This window comes from Nerophis lumbriciformis, linkage group LG10 (genome assembly GCF_033978685.3).
Source record: "Nerophis lumbriciformis linkage group LG10, RoL_Nlum_v2.1, whole genome shotgun sequence".
Taxonomy (NCBI): domain Eukaryota; kingdom Metazoa; phylum Chordata; class Actinopteri; order Syngnathiformes; family Syngnathidae; genus Nerophis; species Nerophis lumbriciformis.
Window position 1 is genome coordinate 29,020,692 of NC_084557.2, and position 27,500 is coordinate 29,048,191.

Sequence of the window (27,500 nt, forward strand, 5' to 3'; positions counted from 1 at the left end):
CCCTGATATATATATGTATATATATCAGTATATATATATATATATATATATATATATATATATATATGTATGTGTGGGGAAAAAAATCACAAGACTATTTCATCTCTACAGGCCTGTTTCATGAGGGGAGTACCCTCAATCGTAGGGAGATTTTAATGGGAGCATTCGCATACAACATGCCGCCATAGACGGAAACACCTCCTAGGTAACACATGAACCAATCACCACGCCCCTAGGCCAGCCTGTACCCACCCACTCTGTGCCCTATATAAACCATGGTATGCGAATGCTCCCATTAAAATCTCCTGACGATTGAGGGTACCCCCCTCATGAAACAGGCCTGTAGAGATGAAATAGTCTTGTGATTTTTTTTTTTTTTTTTTTTTTCCCCACACATACATATATTGCGCTCTACTACGGTATCGAGCACTATTTTTTGGATAACCTTATTAAGACATATATATATATATATATATATATATATATATATATATATATATATATATATATATATATATATATATATATATAAATATACATATATATATATATATATATATAAATATATATATATATATATATATATATATATATATATATTTATGTATATATATATTTATGTATGTATACTGAAATACGAGTCTTTTCTGTCATTATCTATTTGTGTTAGTATACTTTAAAAAACGATTTTGAAAGCGCAAATATATTGAAAATATACAATAAGGAAGAACTATATATATATATATATATAAACATGCACCTGGGGATAGGTTGATTGGCAACACTAAATTGGCCCTAGTGTGTGAATGTGAGTGTGAAAGTTGTCTGTCTATCTGTGTTGGCCCTGCGATGAGGTGGCGACTTGTCCAGGGTGTACCCTGCCTTCCGCCCGATTGTAGCTGAGATAGGCTCCAGCGCCCCCCACGACCCCAAAAGGGAATAAGCGGTAGAAAATGGATGGATGGATATATACAGGTAAAAGCCAGTAAATTAGAATATTTTGAAAAACTTGATTTATTTCAGTAATTGCATTCAAAAGGTGTAACTTGTACATTATATTTATTCATTGCACACAGACTGATGCATTCAAATGTTTATTTCATTTAATTTTGATGATTTGAAGTGGCAACAAATGAAAATCCAAAATTCCGTGTGTCACAAAATTAGAATATTACTTAAGGCTAATACAAAAAAGGGATTTTTAGAAATGTTGGCCAACCGAAAAGTATGAAAATGAAAAATATGAGCATGTACAATACTCAATACTTGGTTGGAGCTCCTTTTGCCTCAATTACTGCGTTAATGCAGCGTGGCATGGAGTCGATGAGTTTCTGGCACTGCTCAGGTGTTATGAGAGCCCAGGTTGCTCTGATAGTGGCCTTCAACTCTTCTGCGTTTTTGGGTCTGGCATTCTGCATCTTCCTTTTCACAATACCCCACAGATTTTCTATGGGGCTAAGGTCAGGGGAGTTGGCGGGCCAATTTAGAACAGAAATACCATGGTCCGTAAACCAGGCACGGGTAGATTTTGCGCTGTGTGCAGGCGCCAAGTCCTGTTGGAACTTGAAATCTCCATCTCCATAGAGCAGGTCAGCAGCAGGAAGCATGAAGTGCTCTAAAACTTGCTGGTAGACGGCTGCGTTGACCCTGGATCTCAGGAAACAGAGTGGACCGACACCAGCAGATGACATGGCACCCCAAACCATCACTGATGGTGGAAACTTTACACTAGACTTCAGGCAACGTGGATCCTGTGCCTCTCCTGTCTTCCTCCAGACTCTGGGACCTCGATTTCCAAAGGAAATGCAAAATTTGCATGGTTGGGTGATGGTTTGGGGTGCCATGTCATCTGCTGGTGTCGGTCCACTCTGTTTCCTGAGATCCAGGGTCAACGCAGCCGTCTACCAGCAAGTTTTAGAGCACTTCATGCTTCCTGCTGCTGACCTGCTCTATGGAGATGGAGATTTCAAGTTCCAACAGGACTTGGCGCCTGCACACAGCGCAAAATCTACCCGTGCCTGGTTTACGGACCATGGTATTTCTGTTCTAAATTGGCCCGCCAACTCCCCTGACCTTAGCCCCATAGAAAATCTGTGGGGTATTGTGAAAAGGAAGATGCAGAATGCCAGACCCAAAAACGCAGAAGAGTTGAAGGCCACTATCAGAGCAACCTGGGCTCTCATAACACCTGAGCAGTGCCAGAAACTCATCGACTCCATGCCACGCCGCATTAACACAGTAATTGAGGCAAAAGGAGCTCCAACCAAGTATTGAGTATTGTACATGCTCATATTTTTCATTTTCATACTTTTCAGTTGGCCAACATTTCTAAAAATCCCTTTTTTGTATTAGCCTTAAGTAATATTCTAATTTTGTGACACACGGAATTCTGGATTTTCATTTGTTGCCACTTCAAATCATCAAAATTAAATGAAATAAACATTTGAATGCATCAGTCTGTGTGCAATGAATAAATATAATGTACAAGTTACACCTTTTGAATGCAATTACTGAAATAAATCAAGTTTTTCAAAATATTCTAATTTACTGGCTTTTACCTGTATATATATATATATATATATATATATATATATATATATATATATATACATATATATATATGTATATATGTATACTTGCAGTGTGTAAATAAAACGTTGGAGGGTGTTGAACTTCTTTTAGAGGGCTTTGAAGGCTATAACAGTGACTCCCATTGTCTGCATTTTGCAACCGTTTTTTTTTTATCATCTTTAGGATCCTAAAAAAAAAAAGATGTGTGTTCTTGTCTCCCATAATTATTTTGAACATTAGGCAAAATTCCAAAATACTGCAGTTCCTCTTTAAGTATATATATATATATATATATATATATATATATATATATATATATATATATATATATATATATATATATATATATATATATACATTAGTTTTTAAAGTAAAATGACTATTGGCAACTTTTTTTTTTTACTGTATGCGAGTATATATATACATATACATATAAATATAATTCTCCCTTAATGTATGTTTTCAACATATTTGCGCTTTCAAAATCGTTTTTTAAAGCATACCGACACAAATAGAAATTGAATGGTCCTACAAATAGATAATGACAGAAAAGACTCGTATTTAATGGGGGCACGAGAAAGCTGACTGCGATGATGTAGCGACTTGTCCAGGGTGTACCCCGCCTTCCGCCCGAATGCAGCTGAGATAGACTCCAGCACCCCCGCGACCCCAAAGGGGACAAGCGGTAGGAAATGGATGGATGGACGAGAAAGCTGATATTTTCCACTGAGCCCTGGGCCAATCAAAAGAGGGCCAATCGTGACAGACGGGGCAGCTAACCAATCAACGTAAAGAGGGCGTTTTTTGCCTCGCGAGCTGGATAATGTTATATATATACCCAGCTGTGTTTTTGTCCCGATATCACTGCAGTCAAGACAGGTCGAGGAGAAGGACAACATAAACACTAAGTCACGGACAATGGCTGCGTTCTTTTTTTCTCGTTTTGGACAGTAGTTTGGTACGTTTACGTCCCGTGTAAGTACTGCTTTCACAGCTGTAAACTTCTAACTTCGACACGGTCTTGCAAGCGAGATAGGACCTTTAGCTTTAACAAAAGACATGACGACGAAGGAGAAGAAGTGTCCTGAGGGCGTTAAGTTGGGATGACCATGACTCCTTTAAATGGAAGACGGCGGTGTTGATAACGTTGGTGTTGGGCTGTTTCTTCGCTGTCAGTGGAGCCGCAAAGGGGGGTCCTGTGCTCGAAGTAGGACCCTTAAACCAGACCCGCTTGCGGAGACAAATATTCGGAGTGTGACTTGAGACGAGTGGTGACGTCACTCAGTGTTGTCAAAGTGACTTCGTGGCACGCGCGCCTGCACACTTCATGCACTGTTTTTTTTTTTTTTTTTTCAACTTTATTCTTAATTGAAACCCCCACTTTTGAGTGTTTATAATTGCTTATAGATTCAGTTTCCAACATCAGTGCATGTGTGAGTATGGTGGAGAGTCGGAGCCATGTGCAGAGGGACGGGGTGTACCTCTGGTTCTCCTCCCTCACCTCTGCCCAGAGAGCAGAGTTCCTGTGTGGCCTGCTGGACCTCTGCGTCCCCATCGAGCTTCGCTTCCTCGGCTCCTGCCTGGAGGACCTGGCCCGGAAGGATTACCACTCACTCCGAGATGCGGAGATCAAAGCCAACAATCCCACGGACCTGTCCGGACTCACCAACATCACGGACGAGGTAGTGCGTAGTAAGCTCTTGGTGTCCCTCGCCCTGCTCGGCTCGGACAACCGAGAAGGGGCAGGGGTCCTGTACCAGACATTGACACATATTGACACCGTCATTAACAACTACGGCGTGGCCTTGAACGACGGAAGGGCAGAGGAGCAGTTTCTGCTGCTGTTCACCATGGCATCCAACCACCCTGCCTTCAGCTTCCATCAGAAACAGGTGCTGAGGCAACAGCTCAGTCAGATCCAGGACATCCTGCAGGTGAGAGACAATGTGTGCGGAAGTTGCAGAACCTCAAATGTAAGGTATAGGACGGGAATGTCAAATGTGAGCATAAACAGAACCTGCTCAGTGGCCTTGTGGTTAGAGTGTCCGCCCTGAGACCGGTAGGTCGTGAGTTCAAACCCCGGCTGAGTCATACCAAAGACTATGAAAATGAGACCCAACACATCCCTGCTTGACACTCAGCATCAAGGGTTGGAATTGGGAGTTAAATCACCAAAATGATTCCCAGGTGTGGCCACCCAAGGGTGATGGGTCAAATGCAGAGGATAATTTCACCACACCTAGTGTGTGTGTGTGACAATCATTGGTACTTTAACACAACATTACCTGCCCCACACTTAGGAGTTCATTTCTTGGATAAAACAGGAATGACTATCACAGCATGCTTGTTCGGGGTGCTATGCGTTCAAACTTGTAGTCTGGGGAAAAAAAAACCTTTGTGTGGTCTTGGTTTGCTTTCACACTTCACACCGAGATTGGACGGCTCGTGTGATGAGGACATTGTTAGGCAAAAACAACGTCTTCCGGGTCACATACGATTTGAAGGACATATTTCTCTGGTGGAATTTTTACAAGTTGAGATGTCACAAAATCGCAGCCAATTGATTCCAGGCCTGACCGTGGTAAACACATTTCCGCAAAGTAGAAGTTTTTATTAATAAATTAAATTTTGTCTTGGAGCATTAAAAACTGTTTATGATCGTCTATTTTTTTTTAACATAATCACTGTAGTAGCCTCTAAACATAACACCCAATAGTCACCTTTACACATTTTACCCAATATAGAGGCTTCTCAGCAGGCACAAGACATTGACATAATGTTGATTATAAATACATCGCCTTTAAAACTCACTTTGAAACAACATTGCAAAATAGTTGTATTTGTAAATAAAGACAATGTTGATGTCTAACATTGAATCCATGTTGTTGGTTTGGAAATGACTAAACTTCAATGGTCAAATCAATATCGCAACCTGACATTGAATAAACGTCATCAAAAAGTATGTTTCAACGTTGTATTTGAGTTGTAGAATATTGCTTGTATTCTGACACCTGACTTCTTCCAGGAAGTGAAAAAAAACAAAAACAAGATGGTGCGCAAACTATATGAGTAGGCTAGGGGCCTAGATCTTGATGCGAGCAGATATGAGCAAAAACTCCAACTATGCAATGGAATATGAAAAAAAGATGTCAAGTGATATCTAGGATTATCTGTCGGTGGAGTTCCCAGAACTATCTTGTGCTCTAACATCATTCTACATGACAAAACAGATGAAAACTTGGGAAAGCATGGAGGTCTACAACTTCTTTGTGTGTGGCTGGGTCAAGGACATTGGTATCAATACTCTTCCAGATACATTTTTATCGTTTTTGCTTTGGTAAGGTTGCATTTCATGATTCAACTTTACGTCTTGCGTCAATGTAAACAAACTAGTACCCGACAGCAGACACCTGTGACTGCTTATCCATTTAACCAACTAACAATTACTGACTCATCATCATATTTGATTTTTGTCTTGTAATCATATGTACTCTGACACATTTGTTTACAAAATAAACAAGAAAGAAGAAGTAGAAGTACCTTTTCTTGACAAAGTATCATTGACTCTGATTTTCTGGTTTCAGTTTGTTATAAATAAATTCAAAATAATATCAAGATAATACTTCAATAGGAAATACTAAACAAATGAAGTATATTAAAAATATATCAAAGAAACCTTCAACGAAATGGTCACTGCACACTTGCACATTCTTTGACTCTGCTCCTTTGTACTGGAGGGAGTACCACTTCATAAATTCTTGGACTCTTCTACTCTTCTTGATTACCTCTCAAGGAACTCTGAAGAAACGTTTATTCTTTTCGCGATTTGAACAATTCGTACAGTCAAAAACCGCAAGCATAGGGGTATTTTTATTCGAGAAATGCTAAATGGCGCCTAGTACCCATGAAGAATCAACGCTGCTTGACCACCGCGCATATTCAATGAGCCGAACGTGTCGCATTAAAATCCAAGCCATTGGTTCGGAAATTACCAAAATTCAATGGTCAAATAAACCACCGTTAGAACCAGACATTATGATTGTTGCTCAATGTCAGGACCTAATTCAACAAGTCCTAAACATTGTTTCAATGGCTTGTGCCTGCTGGGATTGAGTGTATTTTACCGTGGATGAAAGTACTCACCGGGAGCTCAGAATCCTCCACATTGGTATGGCTGCTGCCTGGCCACTAAAACACAGCCATTACTTTGGAATACTATGTCACATTCTGGGTAATTCCTTTAAGTTATAACTGAGATTTTATCAGTTGCTTAAACCACAGGAGTAAGGTGTTAGAACCATTAGTCGTAATATTAGCATTTTGCATCATTATTTCGTGTCTGTATTGTCATTCCACATCGATCGCGTTAAAGCTGTGTTATTGATGTCACAGATGAAGTGCATCTTGATGAGTTCATCTCCACATTACATTGCCCAGACAGCTGCTGATAGCTGAGCACTGATAGCAGTCTTGTTAGCAACATTGAAGCTCCAATTTACATAAAGTCTGAACCGTCTTAACGTCTCGCCTTTTGACAATGCTCATGCCAAAGGCTGACCAATGCGGAGATGTGTTAATGGTGAACATGAAGTACAAGTTGTGCTGTCATGACATGGTGACATCGTATTCAGTCTTTCGGTGCGCTTGAGCGGTCACTTATCACACATGCCTCACTCAGGACGAGAGTCCGCTTGCAGGCAGACCAAGAGCCATCAGTCTACTTGTTCGGCCCAGTCCTGAGTTTCACTGTTGGTCCAGTTACAAGTAATTATAAGTTCAGTATTCTGGTTTTGCTAGTACATTTTTTTTGGCAAGTGGCCAACATTTCACATAATCCTGTAGTGGTTTGCAATAGACCAATAAAAGCAACACAATTTATATAGCTCAACATTGTCTAAAAGCTGGCCTTTTATTGAATGCGTGTACATTTTTGAATGGATGTCAAAGTACAAAGTTTATTGAGACCTGTCTGAGAAAATATATTACGGAAGAGCACACATTACTCACATGCTAACTTAAAGGCCAAATTACATGTTTGTCAAAGTCAATGACAGTCCACCGGTTAGCACAACAGACCTCAGTCATGTAAATTATACGCGTGTAGGTGAAAGCTGCAGCTTTGACTGACACTTTTTATGGGCCGAGGTCATGTTAAGAAAATTCCTTTTTTAGTCAACTAGCTGACTAACGCATTGATTTTCTGTTAACATTTACTACTTATACTAATGCTTTTGGCTATATGGAAAGCTGGATGGAATAGCTGAAATAGTTATCAAGATAAAATGTTTGAGTGTATATTGACTATTGTTTTTTGTTTAACACATGTACGGTACATTTCAGAAGTTTAATGTACATACACTCATTATGTGCAATAATGTCTGAAATAAAAGATTCTAGGAGGGAATGGTTGCACACATAATGTACATTTTTAGTGACTTTTAAACACAAGATTCACATGCACAATTCTGAATTAGTTTAGGATTTTCTGAAATTTACAGAGTGAGATACACACCTCGGATCAAATATATACACAAAGTCACCTAAATCTTAGATTAAGTGGGGATGAAGGATCCAGAATGTCTTATACTTAACCAAGCCAATCCCTATTCACTTCTCTTTAGGTCTCACTATTTGCTGCAGCTGGTAGTGTCTCATTGGCACTGTAAAATACTATTTTGGTAGCCACTGAACCAAAACATTTTGCACAGCTTGACTGAAGGGGGGAGTGCACTTTTTCTGGGGAATTTTGGCTATCATTCACAATGTCTATGTGAGATGAGCACACATTTGTTTTTCTCTTTTTTGAGCATTTTAACTCATGAATAAGCACTTGCAAAAGTTGGCTAACAATGCTGGTATTGGGGATTTAATTTATTACGCCTATAAACCACTCTAAAAAATCTCCAATAAAGTTTTGCATACATGCTGTAAGTACATATGTAATGTAGTAACAGGCACATTCATTACAAAATTTAATATTTACCGTATTTTGTTCATTTAAAGGATTACCGGAACATTTTGGCGGCGTATTGATTCACACAGCCCATCACAACATTGGCCATTTCCTTTATCAATAGGAACTACTACTAATAATGGCAGACTTCATGAGAGCCAACAACAACTGCTTTGCTTTTAGCCTGACATTTTGGAGGATGAACTGCAAGTTTTAGAAGCTAAATGTGATAAGCAGATCCAGCTATAGTCAAACGCTAAGCATTATGTAGCAGTATTACTAAGTGGTCCACAAGAAATACAAACTATAAAGGAACATAAACAAATTAAAAAATCACTTACTGTACAATGTCCGCTCTCACGTGGATGCAGACTGATAGGATGTTCGTATCTTTCCAGCACAGGACGTGTGCCCCCCATTAAAGTTAAGTTAAAGTACCAATGATTGTCACACACACACTAAGTGTGGTGAAATGTGTCCTCTGCATTTGACCCATCCCCTTGTTCACCCCCTGGGGGGTGAGGGGAGCAGTGGGCAGCAGCGGTGCCGCGCCCGGGAATCATTTTTTGGTGATTAAACCCCCCAATTCCAACCCTTGATGCTGAGTGCCAAGTAGGGAGGTAATGGTGAATGATGAATTAATCATGATTCTCACCCCTTAGGCTCAAAACAAAAAAGCATCTTGTTGTGTCTTCCTCGCATTGTCTTCAGGTTTAAGTTGATTGTCAAAGTTGACTCAATGGCAAAGCAGCAGCTCACCGTCTCAGGATGTTAATAGCTGCAGTACTTAGTTACTACCTCTGTGATCAAGGTGCTGTGTTACTAAAAGTAGTTCCTTGGATTTAGCTCTTATGATAACAGTGTCGCTAATACTTGGTTAATATTAGAGATCGACCGATAATCGGGTCAGTGCTCATAATTGGCCTTTTGCCGTATATCGGTATGTATCGACTTCTTTTTATCGGTATCTGTCTTCTTTTTTTTTTTACAACTATAACAGAACTACATTAACAGATACAATGTATACACTAGGGATGTCCCGATCCGATATTTGGATCGGATCGGCTGCCGATATTTGCCAAAAATTGCGTATCGGCAAGGCATGGGAAAATGCCGATCCAGATCCAGTTTAAAAAAAAACTCCGGTCCGTGTTTTCCAAAGCACCGATTTAAATAATACATTCCACTTTTCTGCTGCTCCCTAATTTCCGTTCCGCATTTTCCAGCACACCTTCAACACATCCACAGGTCTGAATTCTCACGCAGTTGCTTTTAGCTGCTGGCATTACACGACAGGCTCTTCTCACTCTTTCCTGTGTCTCCCTTATGGCGTCACATTAGTGCCAAAAATCCGAGCGCATAAAAACTGTTATCGCGCGCTGATTCTCCACTTCGTGCGCGCGCGCGACACCCTTTTGCGTGCGCGACACCCTTTTGCGTGCGCGTGGTGCCTTTCTGCGCGCGCGCCGTCTCGGTCTGTGCGCGCTCTGTGTACTCCTGGCATCTCTCCTCGCGCTGTCATGTTTCTTTTTGGCACTTTGGGGGCGGGTATGCTTAGACGGCCCCTCCTTTCTGATTGGTCAGGCGAAAAATGCTGAAAAATGCTCAGAGCCAATCAGAAGTATAGCAGGGCGGGTCATCGTCAATATGTATCAAGATTTACGGAGGAAGAAGTGGATAAAAAAATGTCGCGCGCTGATGAAGGTTATTTCATACCACATAAACACAATACAGGGTAATACAAAATGTGACCCAAATAAATAATAAAACAAACACCATAATCACATCTTTCAGCCAGAACTGGTCCACCAGCAATAACATCCAACCATAACATTATTTTATATTTTCACTTCTTCTTGAACATTTGTTTTCTAATTTACGGAATTTCTTTTGATTCAGCCATAAAATTAATGAAATAATCTTTGAATTTTGTTTTTAAAATGTTAAAAATAGCCTTTTAATAATGTATTCTGAAACAGTTTAAAATAATCAGAGAACTGACTAACACTGACCCTACACAACTATGTTGCACAATTAAGTCTTTTTTTTTTTTAAAGCGAAAGAGGTAATTTCAACAGGTACAGCATCCTATGTCATATCTACATGTAATAAGATTTGTAACAAGGCAAACAGTTTGTAAATTGGTCGAAAATCCAGCAAGTTATGGTAATTTAATTAGTACATGTACCATTGACATCAATGTAATGATTGAGGCTAGCTGTCCAAGGTAAGATGGCTACAACGTTGCTACGCTGGAGAATTATTGGTCATATGAAAAATGCTCAGAGCCAATCAGAAAGGAGGGGCCGTCTAAGCATACCCGCCCCCAAAGTGTCAAAAAGAAACATGACAGCGCGAGGAGATATGCCAGGAGTACATAGAGCGCGCGCAGAAAGGCACCGCGCGCGTGGTGCCTTTCTGCGCGCAAAAGGGTGTCGCGCGCGCGCACGAAGTGGAGAATCAGCGCGCGATAACAATTTTTATGCGCTCGGATTTTTGGCACTAATGTGACGCCATACTCCCTCTCACAGACAGCAAGCGCACCTTCTTACACACGTCACATACTGTCACGTCATACGTCACATACGTATACGTCCTCCCCGAGCAGAGAGGTAGCAGCATGGCTAACGTTAGCTGTGATGCTAGCGCAGCCGTGTGAACAACGTTCTCTCTAAGGTGCGCGCCTGTGCAATTGCAAACTGCTCAAGCGTCCACTGCGCATAGCAATTATTTGCCACGCACAAAATCAAATAAAAAAATAAGCGCATAACAATTTTCGACACACGGACACGACAGAGAAAACAGTTTTCGTCATCATTGTTCAAATATTATAACGTCTGTCGAGACGCTTATCTCCATTCGGTGCCACACGTCCACACCATCAAAATGCCGAGGAAAAAATTTCCAGATCAACACCGTATGAAAAAATTTGTGATTTTTTTAGTTGTGATTTCCTTCTCTGCATGAAAGTTTAAAAGTAGCATATATTAATGCAGTATGAAGAAGAATGTTTTAATGTAGACATGCAAGCCTTGAAAGAAAATTTTGAAAATCAAGACTACATTTCCTGCAAATGGGTGCATTTCTACCCTATATTTTAACTTTAGATTTATTCTCATATCAAACTCTTTTGGCTGTCTTTTTGACACTTACATCCGACGCCCCCCTCCACACCCCGGATTATAAATAATGTAAATAATTCAATGTGATTATCTTGTGTGATGACTGTATTATGATGATAGTATATATCTCATAGAATATATCTGTATCATGAATCAATTTAAGTGGACCCCGACTTAAACAAGTTGAAAAACTTATTGGGGTGTTACCATTTAGTGGTCAATTGTACGGAATATGTACTTCACTGTGCAACCTACTAATAAAAGTCTCAATCAATCAATCAAAACACAGAATCATCATACTGCTGTGATTATATGCATCAAGTGTTCATTCAAGGCTAAGGCAAAATATCGAGATATATATCGTGTATCGCAATATGGCCTTAAAATATCGCAATATTAAAAAAAAAGGCCATATCGCCCAGCCCTAGTTTCAATGATGCCATTTCTGTTTGTCATGTATAATTTTGTCTATTTTGTGTTTATCCTTGAATAAACAGGTCAGTTTCTTGTTACCAACCATTGTGTATTATTCAAACTCCCCTAATTCAGCTGGCTAGTTGTTATCAAGAGTACTAAAACCCTTTTCAACATGATTCTGACAACTAAGTAGGCTAAATAACTTTAAACTTTAATACATGCTCGGATAGGCCAGTATCGGTCAGTATCGGTATCGGTCAGTATCGGTATCGGATCGGAAATTCAAAAACAATATCGGTATCAGATCGGAAGTGCAAAAACCTGGATCGGGACATCCCTATTATACACATGCCATGAAATTGTACCACAGTTTTAAGAATAACATTGAAAAACAGGCGACTGAGTTTCCAGTGTTTTATTGTAAAATCTGCAGCTTACGTTTTGATAGATAACTTGCTATAAAATAATAAGTCAAGCAGATATCTAAAGGGGAACTGCACCTTTTTTTTGGAACTTTGCCTATCGTTCACAATCCTAATGAGAGACAAGAAGACGAAAGTTTTTATTTTTGCATTCTAAATTGTAAAAATCGGCTCGTTCTTGGTGACTGGCAATTCAGTCAATGGGAGCAATCAATTTGGCTGCTAAATTACTAAAAAAAAGCATCCACAGACTGCCAACAATACTTAATTTACGTTCTGTAACCTGTATAATAATCAATCCGTAGCGACATTGTTATTGCAAGAGCGAACACTGAGGAACTCTTTTTCTAGCGTAGTAAGACATTGTTTTGGGACGTCATGCTAGGCAATAGCCATAAGCTAGCTATGACAAGAGATAAGCTAGCGTTTGTCTCAGCAGCGGAATCGCTTTTGAGTTTGTAATGCACAACACAATGCGATAGGACACCAATCTGTATTGACTGAAAAACATGAACAATCATATTACAGTATCTGTAAAGTATTAGCCCGAATTTCATGTTTGTTTGTACACAGCTAGCTAGAAATTTGTCTTGGGCACAGTGCATCATTGCTTTCTTAACATACCCAAAAACAACAGAACAAAAACACAAGCACAGACACAACCACAACCATACAACTAACATTTAAACATCAGAACTTGGAGCTTGATAGACATAGGTGGCACTTTGATGTAGGCATAAAATCTACAGTATGGAGATAAAGATAAAGTATGTAGTTTTATTAACAGGCATGGTGTGCTGCATGTATCATGATCGATATTAAAGTTGCTCACTCAATAGACAGTTGTCTGTTTGTTCCTGCTAGCCGGGGAAGTTTTTTCAAGGTGACTTTGGGTAAGCACGCCATATGTGTTCGCATAACTTAGCTCCAAGTTCCACATTTATACCTGCGAGTCATGCCGACCTCACTCTCTCGGCTTATGTCTGTGCCAAGAATTCCCCCTCTGTTCATCCTCGGTATATTCAGCTTCAAAAAGAGAATCCTCATTTTTCAAAAGTTGTCGTCTTCATTGTTTGTTACAAAGTCTGCCATGATTACAACACACTTGCGTTTTTTTCCGGAAGTAGGAACATACATTTTTTGCTGGAAGTCGTAAGTGCGCTGCTATGGAAATGAAAATAAATGCGCCGAGTAATATGTATATATATATGTATATGTATATGTGTGTATATATATATATATATATATATATATATATATATATATATATATATATATGTTTGCAATGTGTAAATAAAACGTTCTTTTAGAGGGCTTTGAAGGCTACAACAGTGACTACCATTGTCCGCATTTTGCAATCGTTTTTGATCATCTTTAGGATCTTAAAAAAAAAGATGTGTGTTCTTGTCTGCCATAATTATTTTGAACAATATGCAACATACCAAAAAACTGCAGTTCCTCTTTAAGTATTTATTTTCATTTCAACAAAATGTTTGGAATGCATGTTGATATAATATTTGTTGCATTATTGGATAATAATAACATTTAAAATATGTGCAATTGCTTGCACTACATGTATTTTTTTCCTGTCAAAATGAATACATTTAGTGAAAAAAGGTAAAGCATTTTACTGACAGATATTATTTCCAGGCTTTTCCGGGCCACATAAATGACGTGGCGGGCCAGATCTGGTCCCCGGGCCTGAAGTTTGACACCTGTAAACTACGTGAAGGAGCCCAGAATTGTTTTTATTTAAATATTCGTAATGTTTCAGGGTTACAAGGAAACCTTACATTGTGTATAAACTGCTATACAATGGTGTAAATTTGAGTAGATGGCAAGTTATTGTGGTGTACAACAATCTCATATTTTTACCAATTTTCCCAGGAGTTTTCGCATATTTTGAAATGCAAATGTTGATTCTCCTCTGACAGGCTGCGTTAACACATGTCATAAAGGTGTTCATGAAATTTTTGGTGCTAAATTAACCACAACATTAGCGGCGCATTAAACATTATGCAAAAATAGAAAAATACAAAAATATTAAAAACAACAGAAAGCCTTGTCCATGTGTTTACTGAAGTATACTATTCATGGTTGAATAACTTTTACTGCAAATAAATATCGGCTCTAGATATCGGTTATCGGCCTCCTTGACTACTGATAATCCGTATCAGTCGATCTCTAGTTAACATGCAAGTCACGGCCTGTAAATTAAGTATTGTTGACGGGTTTTGGATGTTTTTAGAATGATGTATTATTAGGGAGAATAGATGACTCCCATTAGCGACATGTTAACCGTCTGATACCGTATATTACAATTTAGACTGCACAAAAAAGAGACAAACCTATATGTTTTTGTCTCACATAGGGTTTGTGAATGATTCAAATCCACCCATTCATTCATTTGTGTGTAAAACATTTTTGCACAATACTATTTATAGAGAACTGTGCAACTATATTACATTATATTATTCATTATATAGTATTTATATATACTTTTTGTGAAAAACAATCCCGATCTCAATTTTAAGCTAATGATCCACACTATTTGTGGTATTGTTGCATGATTATGCATGATAATATAGGGATGTGAATCTTACAACAACTTGCGTTTCGATTCGAGGTGACAATTCGATTCAGAATTGATTCTCGATCATCCACGATTCCCTAATCAAACTCATACCCGCAATACATTATTTGGTATAAAAATGATAATAAAACGGGACAGAGGTTACAACAGCTCCTCTTGGCTGCTGACGTAAGACGTATACGCCCATTGAGTAAGAGCAGAGCTTGTCCAAAAAATATATTTTTCAAAAATTGGTTCTTAAAAAAAAAGATTTTTGAAAATTCTAATTCTATATTTTTATCTGATAATGATAATACAATAGTCTTCTATTTTAAACTATTCTTTATTTTTGTGTCTTATTTGTGTGCTTCAAAATACGTTAAAATGCTTTATCAATCATGCTCGTTTTCGACTGGCCTCCCTTCTCACGCAACGGACTATTCCATGCGCATGCGCATACTTGATTCCGGATGACAGACAAAAACAAACTTGTTGGCACGGTTATAAAAGGTTCTTACCTAAGACACGGAGAGGTGGAGCGGCGAATAGTTTTAAAAATATTTTTCATGAAAACTCCCCAAGGTGCTAGGGATGCAAAGATAGACTAACATAAATATAATTATCGAAACACCATGATTGCTAACTGCACTTTGATAAATTCACAGACTGACTGGGGCTCGCTACCTTAAATGCTAACATGAAAACAAGAGGCATTAAAGTTGTTCCTCATTAAGAAACAACATACTCCAATCTAAACTTCTATAAACACATTGCTGTCTGAGCAACTAAGCTATTCAATTGCACACATTGAAACTAAAAGTGATCGTTCTATACTACAGATGTGAAGTTTACAAATGAGTTGAGTCTTTTGATTGGCTCTTTTAAGTGAACAGTGAAAACCAGTTCGCAGTTGCGAGCCGTTTGTATTCGAGCCGTTTTAATAACAATAGCCCATGCGTTTTGTAAAGTAGTTCAGCTGAAACACCAGATAGTTATACAAATTTGCATTCACGTTTTTATCATTATTTCATATTTATTTATGTCATACACTTCCGTCTTACACAATAATTGCACTACACGTCACATCCGATTGGACTGCGCTAACATGAAAATGATTTCTGAAATATGGCTTACAGTTTATTAAATGTTGATTAATGTTGCTAACTACAAATCAATTGCTGTAAAAGCTTTGGGATCAGTGATACACATTGCGTGGATGGTCAAGCTTTTTTATGTGCAGCTCCCATGGTAGTTTATAACAACATGGTTAGGCATTGCAATTCAACTGGCGGCCCGGCGGCCCTTTCCGTCCAGAGAATGACAGCATACCGCTCCTTCCGAGTTCAGTTTAAAAACTGAGGCAAACATTTTTGCAGCACATTCCTAAAAGAGATGATCTTTGACTAGCTTTTTTGCAGAGGGTCTGTCAAAATAGCATAAAAAAGTTAGTAACTAACAAAATAAATAGGACACAATCAATTGTCTACTGTAGAGGACACTGGCTCTCTGGAATATGCAAAGATAAGACTAGTAGTGAAGGAGAAGTCCGGCCCCCGAAAACCCTGTAGTATCCCTGTGGTTAAGTGTGGATTCATTTACTTGCTGTCATGTAATGACATAATGAGAAATTAGTATGTAAAGACATCTTAAATGTTTCTAATTCATATGACACTTGAGTGCGCATTTATCATGCAATACAAGTTCAGTAGACCTAATGCTGACCTACTGTACACCCCAGAGTGAAAGCCATCTGCAAAGGGCTGTTGTTGGTTGTAGTCTGGCCGTTACTAGAAAAAAACACAGTAGCCATGAGTGGTGGGTTGAAAAACATGGACTAAAGAAATAATGGATGCTGCAAAGTGACTCAGCCCATCTGTGACCAACTCTTGGTCACAAAAGTTGTTATTGCCTTATTCCAAGGTCATGTCCTTTTTGTATCTGTATGCGATGCGAAGACCTTTTATAAGGGTAAATATATACAACAGTATAAACTCCACATTTATTGCATAATGGTTCCAGATGCTGTTTATACTGTGAGCGACTCATAGCTATTGAGAATTTGCATGCAATGTGCCTGAGAATTGTTATAACTTGCGGATGCAGCACTCTTTGCTCAACATGAAGGGATTATAGGTTGACCTGCACATCAAGCATATTTGATCTGTTTTCCACATGTGCACAGCTGTGTTGAATAGTTTAAGTGTGTGCAATCCCTCACTCCAATAGTAATATACTTATCATTATTGTCTGTGTTCCACATGAGATGCAGTGATGTTGTTAAGCGTTCAATGTAAGTGGGTCCTTGGGAAATTCAGTGGGTCTCCAAATAAAAGAAATATACATTTTATATATCTGTTCTTTTTTTAACTTAGATTGTATCGTTAAACTCTTCTGATCATGGTATGGTTTGATGTGGTGGTATTGGTTATAAATGGCATATATATTACCTTATGTTCAAAACGTATCTAAAATTAAACAAGTACAATTGGACATTTTACAACCGCCATTCAAAGTTTTTTTTTCCGAGTTACATTTTTTGATAGTCAACCAATGTGATTATGAAGCATATTCAGTGGCTCTAATTTAGCAATTAGCTTTTAGGTACATATTGAGATATTTTTCGGCATGTACTAACAGTAAAGATAACTACTTAATTCAAAAATATTTATTTATACTGTATCTGTGCTGCTCATTAGGCTGTTACAAAACAATAACTATTAAAAGGGCCCCATTATGCAAAACCAACTTTTACCTATTGGTACCTGCTGTTGTGTATTGAAGATCTGCAAGAGTCCCAACATTTTTAAACCAACTGTAAAGGAATTGCAGAGATTTAATCATAAAACAATATTGCCTTCCTTTATACTTCCAGGAAACGAGCCTTTTTGATTTTTCCCATTTGGTGACATTTTTACCATTGAAGACGTCAGTGATACAATATCCATGTATAGTATAAATGTACCTAAAGGGCTTTGCGCGAGTCCGCCATTGTTGTCTAACGCTGCAGTCAATAAGCTCTTTCTTTTTTGCTATCCTCTTGTAATAGGGCAGACTGGCTCGTACATGAACAAGCATCCTCCGCTGTTGCCTTTTCTTTTCTTTTCTTTTTTCTTTTGTTAATTTATTTAAAAAAAATTTTTATATCTCTATTAATTTTCCCGGTTTTTGAAAAAAGAAAAGGAAGCGAGAAAAAAAAAAGGGAACAATATCAGCCAACCAAAATGTAAAAAAAGTTAAATACAATAAAATCAATAGATAAATACACACATCACACACTCCATTGCCTAATAAAGGTTTCCACATATCTTAAAAGTCATCTGCCCTTCCTTGAGTAATGTCAGTTTTTCCAACATGACATATTTTGTCTTTTTTTTTTTTTATCTACACATTTATTCATTATTTTTTCCAAAATAGTGAAATCAATCTACTGGCCTGCAGAAGTCCAAAGTCAATCACTTGCACAAACCACAAAATCCCCAAGACAAAAAGTTTTGGTTGGTGAGGTACATTAATTCTAACAATTTTGGACATGTTCTGGCCTATTTTCTTCCAGTATTCGTCATTTAGGGCATGCCCAAACACTATGAAACAGAGTATGTTGTTCTTGTACACATTTAGTACAGGTGTCTGGAATTTTAGGAGACCAGCTGTTCAATTTTACAGGTGTTATGTTAGTCCTCATCAACCACTTGTATTGTAACCTCATTCTTGTGTTAATTGTTTGTTTCTGGGCTTTAAAGTTTGCTCTATTCCAAACCTCCTCTGACACAATCGCCTCAAAATCAGAGTACCATGCCTCTAGTTTGTCAGTAGAAGATTCATCATTTTAAGATACCAAAGCTGAGTAATACAATGGAAGTTGGCATTTTCCTTTAAAATGAGAAATTGCAAGACGTTCCAAGTTAGAAAGAGTAGGTTTGCAAGCATTTAAATAAGTGTTTTTTTAGGTATTTGGTATTTCTGAGTAAGTTCTTCAAATTTAATTAATGTGCTGTTTGTTTCCAAATCAGCTTTTTTCCAATACGATTGATGCCATTTATCATACAGAGTAGCATATAGTTCAAACTTATGTAATTTTTAAATGCATTCTATCTCGTAAAGAAACATAAATAAAAGTCCACTTACCACAGAGCCAATTGGAGGTCCTCTATTCTGCCCATAAAACCCAATAAATCACCATCCAAAAACCCCCAACAACACTCTGTGTATGAATGTGTAAAATACTGTACACCTAACAAAAATAACAGAGCTTCCTGTGATTCGTTTAGATCAGTGATGACAAACATGCGGCCCTGAACAGGCCTGCAAACAGGTTCAATCTGGCCCGCGAGATGAGTTTACGATGTGTAAAATTGAGTCGCATTTTAAATTAAAGAAACTGCTGTTCTAAATGTGTCCACTGGATGTCGCAATAGCAATTCTGTTTGGCAAGCAAATAGTTTATACAGGGGCGAGCAAGTATACCATGCAAGAGTTACACGGTAAAGCGTTGCTGCGACTCCTCCCCCTTGACCCAACGTATAACAAACAGGAGTAAAATAAACAATTGGTAACCCCACTTCAGATGCTGCATGAGACGCTGCACGCTGATATAGTTCTGTGAAAACTATTGTCTATTGTGCAAATTTAAAGAAAGTGATCAGTGTGTGATTTACTGCAATACTGTCAGCCTTTTAAGTTTTTATTGTTGGTTTGTTGGAATTGTTCACACATTGCACCATTTTTATTTTTCCTTCTTGAGTAGTGTCTGCCTCAGTTTGTTTCTTTGTTGAGTTAGCACGGGATCAATATGTGGAAATGACAAGTGAGGTAGTTGATACATAAAATAGTTTTTCATTTCTGCTTTATTTGGTTTTTGTTTAATCCTAGATGGGCTGTGACTTAAAGTTGAATTGCTTTGTAGATACACTGAGATAAAGTCTAAGTTCATTGTGTTCTTCATGGTGTTTTTGAAATTGCACCATTTTTTTTCTCAGTATTTTCAACTAATTTGAAGTATTTTGTCAAGAGGATTATTTGTGATATGTACATTTTCAGAAGGTGCTTGTTCTGTTTTGGGCCAAATTTAAACAAAAAAAAATTGTTGTCGTAGTTGTATTTTTAAGTTATTGTGCCATGATTTTACCCGTCCGGCCCATGTGGGAATAGATTTTCCTCCGTGCGGCCCCAGAGCTAAAATGAGTTTGACACCCCTAACTTCTAGGTAAATGATATCAATTGATTGTGAAGTGACTTTGTTGTACTGAAAAAATAGTCTAAAGAATCAATTAAATCACAGTTATCAACATTTCGTATAAAAACCTATACAAACAGTTTTTCCATCCACCACACTTAAATCCCTAATGCAGTAACATCTAGTAATGCCCTCCACACAATTAAATCCAATTAACAAGGTAAAGAGACTTGGAGATGTTGTACACGCAGATCATTCACATCTACCAGGCGTTCTCAAACCTAAATGGTCATTGGGCATGAGCATTTCATTTGGGAAGCAGGCAGGCACAATGTTTAAGCATGTGTGAGCAGTGAAGGGAAAGTACCCAGCTCAGAGTGGAGCATTTGTATTTAGTGTTTTGTTGCCCTTGGCTCCCGCTTACTGCAACTCAGCACATTTCTCCTTGCTGAAATCAACCCTCTGTGGTTTGGTTGTGTGTGTGTGTGCGTGTGTGTGACAGAGAGAGCGTGTGCGTCTCAAGTGAATCCCTAGGAAGTTATAAATGCTGTCTTTCCTTCTGGATCTCTTAGTGTAGCATGAAAATAAGTATGTATGATAGCTGTGCAATGTTTTTTGTCTACTGTAGCTGACTTGACCTTAGCTACAGCATTAAAGTCTGGAGGGAATCTGGTCTTGAGCCCAGATTAATTTATTGATACAATAAATTCCGGGCTATAAGCCGCTAATTTTTTTTTCCTACACTTTGAATCCTGCAGCTTATGAGATGGTGTGGCTAAATTAGGGCCATAATAAAAGGTTTTCAAAAATATAACAACCGAGCAAATACAATTAGAAATAGTTTATTTGTTTGTGCTATGGTGGCATCTTTTGGACGAATTTGCTCACTGCAGGTTCTGCAGTGTCCTTCCATTTATCGGTAGTGCTTCTTTTTTGTACAATCAGAGTGCCATTCAGTCTTCTAGCCGTCCATAGCGTTTTTACCCGTATGGATTCTTCATTAATCACTCCATGCAACGTTTGTAAGTTTTACAGTACAACTAAAACTGTTTATACTTACTAAACCGTCCCATGTGTGATGCCTGTAGGAGCGTATTTCTACGTGCTATCATAATGACGCTAGCTTCATGAGAAATGGCTAATATGCTAACACGTTCACGAGTTTCTGTGTTAGTATTATTAATTTACAATGGCATTCGTTTTATATTGTTTCAGTTTCACAAATTCCGCTTTAAACTCACCAAGGCGTCACCATGGAGTTATGGAGTCTCTTTAGCTGACTGGAGTTTTAGCTTCTCCGACGAGTGAGTTCATGACGAAGATTTCTGTTTTGTCTGATCACCCGATTTAATGTCGTGTTACAGACACCGTTTGGGAACAATTAAGGTCTGTGAATAAACATTTACGCAATATTTTTCTGTAAATAATTCAATTCGTAATGTATATATCTGCAATTTATAGTCCGATGCAGATAATTTATGGAAACATATTTGTTCCCCTAATATTTAGTGGGTGCGGCTAATATACCGGTGCGCTTTATAGTCCAGAAAATTCAGTAATCCATAAAAGTCTACAGTAAAAAAGGAACAAAACATGAGTCAATGTTTAGAAACATATCTTAATTACATTTTAAAGCTACAGTTATGGCCAGTTTTATATACACCCATCAGTTTATGAAAGTCCTATAAGATTTGGAATCTTTTTTTCATATTGTCAGTGAGAATTATGATACAGCAGATGATTTCAATCCAACATACAATATTTCATTGAAAATGCATTAATATTTGGTCAATTTTCCTTTATAAATTTCACACTTAACCAGATGTGTTTCCCGCCAGATATTGAGTGCTTTTCTTGGCAAAGATGGTATTTAAACTGGTTTGTTTTATGGCAAGAAAGCATAGTACGTCTTGATATCATGGCTTTGGGAAGACAATTTTAGAAGCTTGTTTGTCCGCTGTGCTTGACAGTTGGTATATATGGTTGGCATTATTATCTTTGAAAACCTCAGCTTGACTCCTCCACAGCATGCTTCTTTTCAATGTGGCCAAATAGTTCAATCCTTGACTGATCTGACCATAAAACACATCTGGCTTTGTCCATTTGGGTAGCTGAAAATTTCCACCGAGCTTGATGATGTCAGTTTTGGAGCAGTGGCGTCTTTCTTTGTCAAGATCTCAGTCCACAGCGACTTAAAAGTGACTTTACTGTGGACAGTGACAGTTCATGGCAGGCTTGAGCCTTGATTGTTTCTGGGTGTGTTTCTAAATAACTTGTACTTATGGACAATTGTTTGAGCTGATAATCCTAGCATCTGCAGTTGTTGAAGGAGCCCTGTTGTACAAAACCAACGTTTTCTTACTTATTGGTAACTGCTGTTGTGTATTTGGGATCTGCATAAGTCCTAAAAATGTTTAAATAAATCGTGGAGGCATTGCAAAGGCTTAGGGCTTAGGCCTTTAAATTCCCTAAGGAACATAGGCCATTGACAAAACTCCTCCATCCCTTTCGGTCGTGTGCCCTCCGCGCTAGTTGTTGCCATGACAGCCCTTGCGCCTTCATCTCTTGCTCTGTGGTTCTTCTCCAGGTGGCTCTAGGCCTTCCTCTCTTCCTCTTGCCTTGCGGGTTCCATGTTAGAGCATGTTTCCTGATTGATCTATTGTGTCTACGCAGTGTGTGACTAATCCAGTTCCATTTCCTCCTCCTGATTTGTGTTTCTATTGTGTCTTGTCTAGTGAGGTCCCACAGGTTGGCATTGGAGATGGTGTTAGGCCAGTAGATACCTAGGAGGCGACGGAGGCAGCGGTTGAAGAATGTCTGTATTTTGTTGAGTATGTTGGCGGTGATCTTCCAGGTTTCTGAATTGTAGAGTAAGGTGGATTTGACGTTTGAGTTGAAGATTTGCAGTTTGGTCTTGAGTGATATGTTTGAGATAGGCATTGCAAAGATATTTAGAAAATATTCTTGCCTTCCTTCCTACTTCCGTCAAACAAGCTGTTTGGAATTTGCTCCTTTTGTGACGTTTGTTATCTATATCTGGTATAAATGTATACCGAGTCCGTTGCACCGAGCACACGTCCACCATTGTAATCCGCACTGTAGTCAATAAGCTGCTTATTTTTCTCTATCCTCTTGTTGTGGGGCAGACTGGCTCGTACATGGACACTTATCCTCTGCTGTTGTCATTTCTAATACAAAGTACCGTATGGTTCTAACTTATATCTGTCAGTCGACTCGCTATGGAAGCACAAAAAATACAACAAAGTGGGTGAGAAGAAAATGCTGTTGAAGTGGAGCCCTGTAAATAGGAAGCGGCGCATCCTGAAGAGATGGTCAGAAAGCGGCTCAAAAAAAGGTCTTTAAAACGTTTTTGATGATAACATTTTTAACAAAGAACCACCATTACACATTATGTACACCACAAGGAAGTGTGTAGAAAAAAAAATCATGATATGACTCCTTTAAGAAATAACGTTTAAAATATGTGATTTTACAATCTTAGACCTTCACTGATCAGTTTTGAGGACTTAACCATTGTTCTGACTACAGTTATAGTTTTGGTCGTTCCAATGAGTGCTGTCAAACAAATGATGTTCTGCCGCCAGTCACAGCTGGATCCATGATCACAAAGAAGAAGTTAATAGTTAGTTAGGCCTTGTCAAGTTAAAAGACAAGTGACTGCATGTACTATATAGAGTTCATGGGATGTAATGGTATTGGAATCTGGGCCAATATTTGCCTTTTTTTAACCGAGCGGTGATCAGCTGATTAGCTGCCCGGCCAATGTTTACCATGGCTTGTGTCCCAGTGTTTATATGGCTAAAGGTTGTACTGTCGTGCAAGATTCCTTTAAAACAGTCCTTCTCAAATAGTGGGACGGGCCTCCCTGGGGTGGGCTCGGTGTAATGCCAGGGGCGGCGCGTGTGACCTCAAGGAACATGCTTTTCTTTCCGTACCAGAATGCGATGAAGCGTATGTAGCACTTCACTTCACTGTAACCACGTTGGGAAACGAGGAAAGATCTGTGTGTTGTGTCCTTTAATGTTAATAAGCTTACAATGTTATGCAGAGGTATAGTTATAACAATATTATAGACCAGTGGTTCTTAACCTTGTTGGAGGTACCGAACCCCACCAGTTTCATATGCGCATTCACCGAACCCTTCTTTAGTGAAAAATAAAATGTTTTTTTTTTTCAAATTCAAGACAAAGTTATATGTTTTTGGTAACACTTTAGTATGGGGAACATATTCTAAGTAACAAAGACTTAATTTAGAGTTATTTGGACACTAGGGGAACATATTCTAAGTAACACAGACTTAATTTGGAGTTATTTGGTTAGGGTCAGGGTTAGAGGGTTAGGGTTATAATAAGGCCATGCCGAATAAGGCATTAATAAGTACTTAATAATGACTAGTTAAGAGCCAATATGTTACTAATTTGCATGTTAATAAGCAACTAATTAATGGTGAATATGTTCCCCATACTAAAGTGTTACCATGTTTTTTTACTGGTGCATAAATGAACAGTGCATGAACATCACCTTGTTTAAAGAACAAAACCAACACAATGCATAAACTCACAACAAATTACACACTTGCAAATCAGTCTGACTTCTGCTGTTGCCATATCCGTAATACGCCGATAGGGAGAAGTTTGTATTTACACGATGAGTCGGGTGTGTTTTGACCTCCGCCGAACCCCTGAGGCCGACTCACCGAACCCCTAGGGTTCGATCGAACCCAGGTTAAGAACCAGTGTTATAGACTAATTATACTATTTATAGTCATGGTGGAAAGTGGGGGGCGCAAACATTTTTTTTCTTCCTAGGGGGCCAAAACAGAAAACATTTTAGAAGCACTGCTTTAAGAGGAGACACAATTACATTTATAGATTCCTTGTTAGACACATGCGGGAGGTGTGTTCGTGAATTCCGGTAAGGTGCGTGCGTGTCTTGCCAAAACACAGTGTAAAATTTGAGAGCAAGCTGTAACGTTGTCTAGAAGCTGCTTCTAAGATTGTAATCCTCACCACCATGGCAAAAAATGTACTACGTTTCTTCCAGGTACATTATCACTGGAGGACAAGATGAAAAGAAATGGCTAAGCATGCTACACACACACTGAGCAGGATGACACGATAATATAACTACTAAAGCTTCAATGAAACATAGGGGTCATCAATTCTGATGTTGATAATATCAATACCTGGTATAGTATCAGTATATAAATTATACTAAAGTGATTAGATTGTTATTGATCTTTTTTTTTGTTCTTATTTTTTTTTAAATAATTTTTGGGGGTCGTTTTGTACGTCTGTGGATACAGGAAGGATTTGAGGGCAAAACCCACATGATTTAAATGGGGGCCAATAGTAGTTTATGCTTTTGTTTACTTTTTGTGCACTACCGAGGCCTGGGCCAAAATTTGACGATAAATGGAAATTATTGTCGGTAAATTTTCCAGCGTCGATAAATCGTCATGTGTATACTTCAAGAGCATTCACGCATGTTGTCGCTTGTAGGGGCTACACACGTTTGTACCATAGAGGAATGAAAATAAGGGCCTGAATTATCTTGTCCTCATTAAGTGTCTTTAACTCTCTGTGTGGTGACTAGTAAAAAAAACAGTGCAACTAGTTAGCATGTAGAAGCTAACATGGACAAAATGATCACAAAACCAAATACCAATGTGGGAATATTTCAGTTTAATCCTTTGGAACAAGATGAGCCTATCAACACCGAGAAGACAGTTTGCAGTATGTGCGCGACTACAACAATGCCCACTCGAAATACAACCACTCGACAGACCTCACTCACTCTGCACTCACTTCGCGTTTGGTGAAGAAGCTAGGTGACAGGTCAGTGTAAACAAAATAGTGTGCACCCACACACATACATCGCCAAAGAAATGCTGCCATTTAATACTGTTATAAAACAAGTATTTTTTTTTAAAGTGCTGTCTGTCATGTTGGCATGTCATGTCAGTGTTTCCCACTCAGAATCTGACAAACTTAATTTTGTTCTGCATATGACTGTTAAACAGCTGCTTAAACTGTAGCGTTTATATTGTTGCTCTGCACTTTTGTTTAAAAATGTCTTTACTTGATTGTCAGTTAAGTAATATACAACTCGACCTCTGCCTAGATGTTCAATATTGAAGTGCAACTTAGTTTGTCAATACTTTATTTAGCTATTTTATTTATTGTTATGATTGTGTATATTTTTTAGCCCCCAATCCCTACCTTGAGATATTTTATTGCTTTTAGTTGGAATTTTTATTCAAGCGCAAAATTTTGCTTACAGACAAAGTATATTTTATTCTTATTTGTTGGCTTTATTTAACTTGGAGATTTAAACATATTCATTCCAATTACAACGTTAAAATACAAGTTTATTGCATTTGAAAGAATATGTATTATTTTTATTATGTATCCATACATCCATTTTCTACCGCTTATTCCCTTTGGGGTCGCGGGGGGCGCTGGAGCCTATCTTAGCTACAATCGGGCGGAAGGCGGGGTACACCCTGGACAAGTCGCTACCTCATCGCAGGGCCAACACAGATAGACAGACAACATTCACACTCACATTCACACACTAGGGCCAATTTTAGTGTTGCCAATCAACTTATCCCCAGGTGCATGTCTTTGGAAGTGGGAGGAAGCCGGAGTACCCGGAGGGAACCCACGCAGTCACGGGGAGAACATGCAAACTCCACACAGAAAGATCCCGAGCCGGGATTGAACCCAAGACTACTCAGGACCTTCGTATTGTGAGGCAGATGCACTAACCCCTCTTTCACCGTGCTGCCCTTTATTATGTATTATCATTAAATACATTTTTAATTTGGTCTCATAAAACTCATGGCAATATTATCGTTTATCAGTAATAATTTCAATATGTCGTCGAGCAAAATTTGTTATCGGCCCAGGCCTAGCACTACCCACTTTATTTTGTTGAAAAAATTGTACGTAGCATATTATACCCCAAATTTAATACATCATCTGATTTACAACAATGCTATCCATCCATTTTCTACCGATTTTCCCTCTCAGGGTTGCTGGGGTGGCTGCATTTGAGCGGTAGGCGGGGAAGACCTTGGACAAGTCGCCACCTCATCGCAGGGCCAAGACAGATAGACAGACAACCATTCACACTCACATTCATAGCAGATTCTAATTTTATTATGATACATTGTACAAAAATGGGTTATTGTGTTTACTTTAGTTACTTGCTGTAAAAAAAAAAAAATATATATATATATATATAT

General features: G+C 38.5%; 1 protein-coding gene across 3 annotated transcripts in view; it reads left to right on the forward strand.

Moving 5' to 3' along the window:
* The first annotated feature begins 3,439 nt into the window (after nucleotides 1-3,439).
* Nucleotides 3,440-27,500, forward strand: part of zcchc14 (zinc finger, CCHC domain containing 14) — a 65,160-nt gene continuing 41,099 nt past the window's right edge. For all 3 annotated transcript variants that reach the window (XM_061969889.1, XM_061969890.1, XM_061969891.1), the window contains exon 1: nucleotides 3,440-4,505. In XM_061969889.1, the coding sequence (XP_061825873.1) occupies nucleotides 4,011-4,505 (495 nt within the window). In that variant the 5' untranslated portion in view covers nucleotides 3,440-4,010. The remainder of the gene's footprint in view (nucleotides 4,506-27,500) is intronic.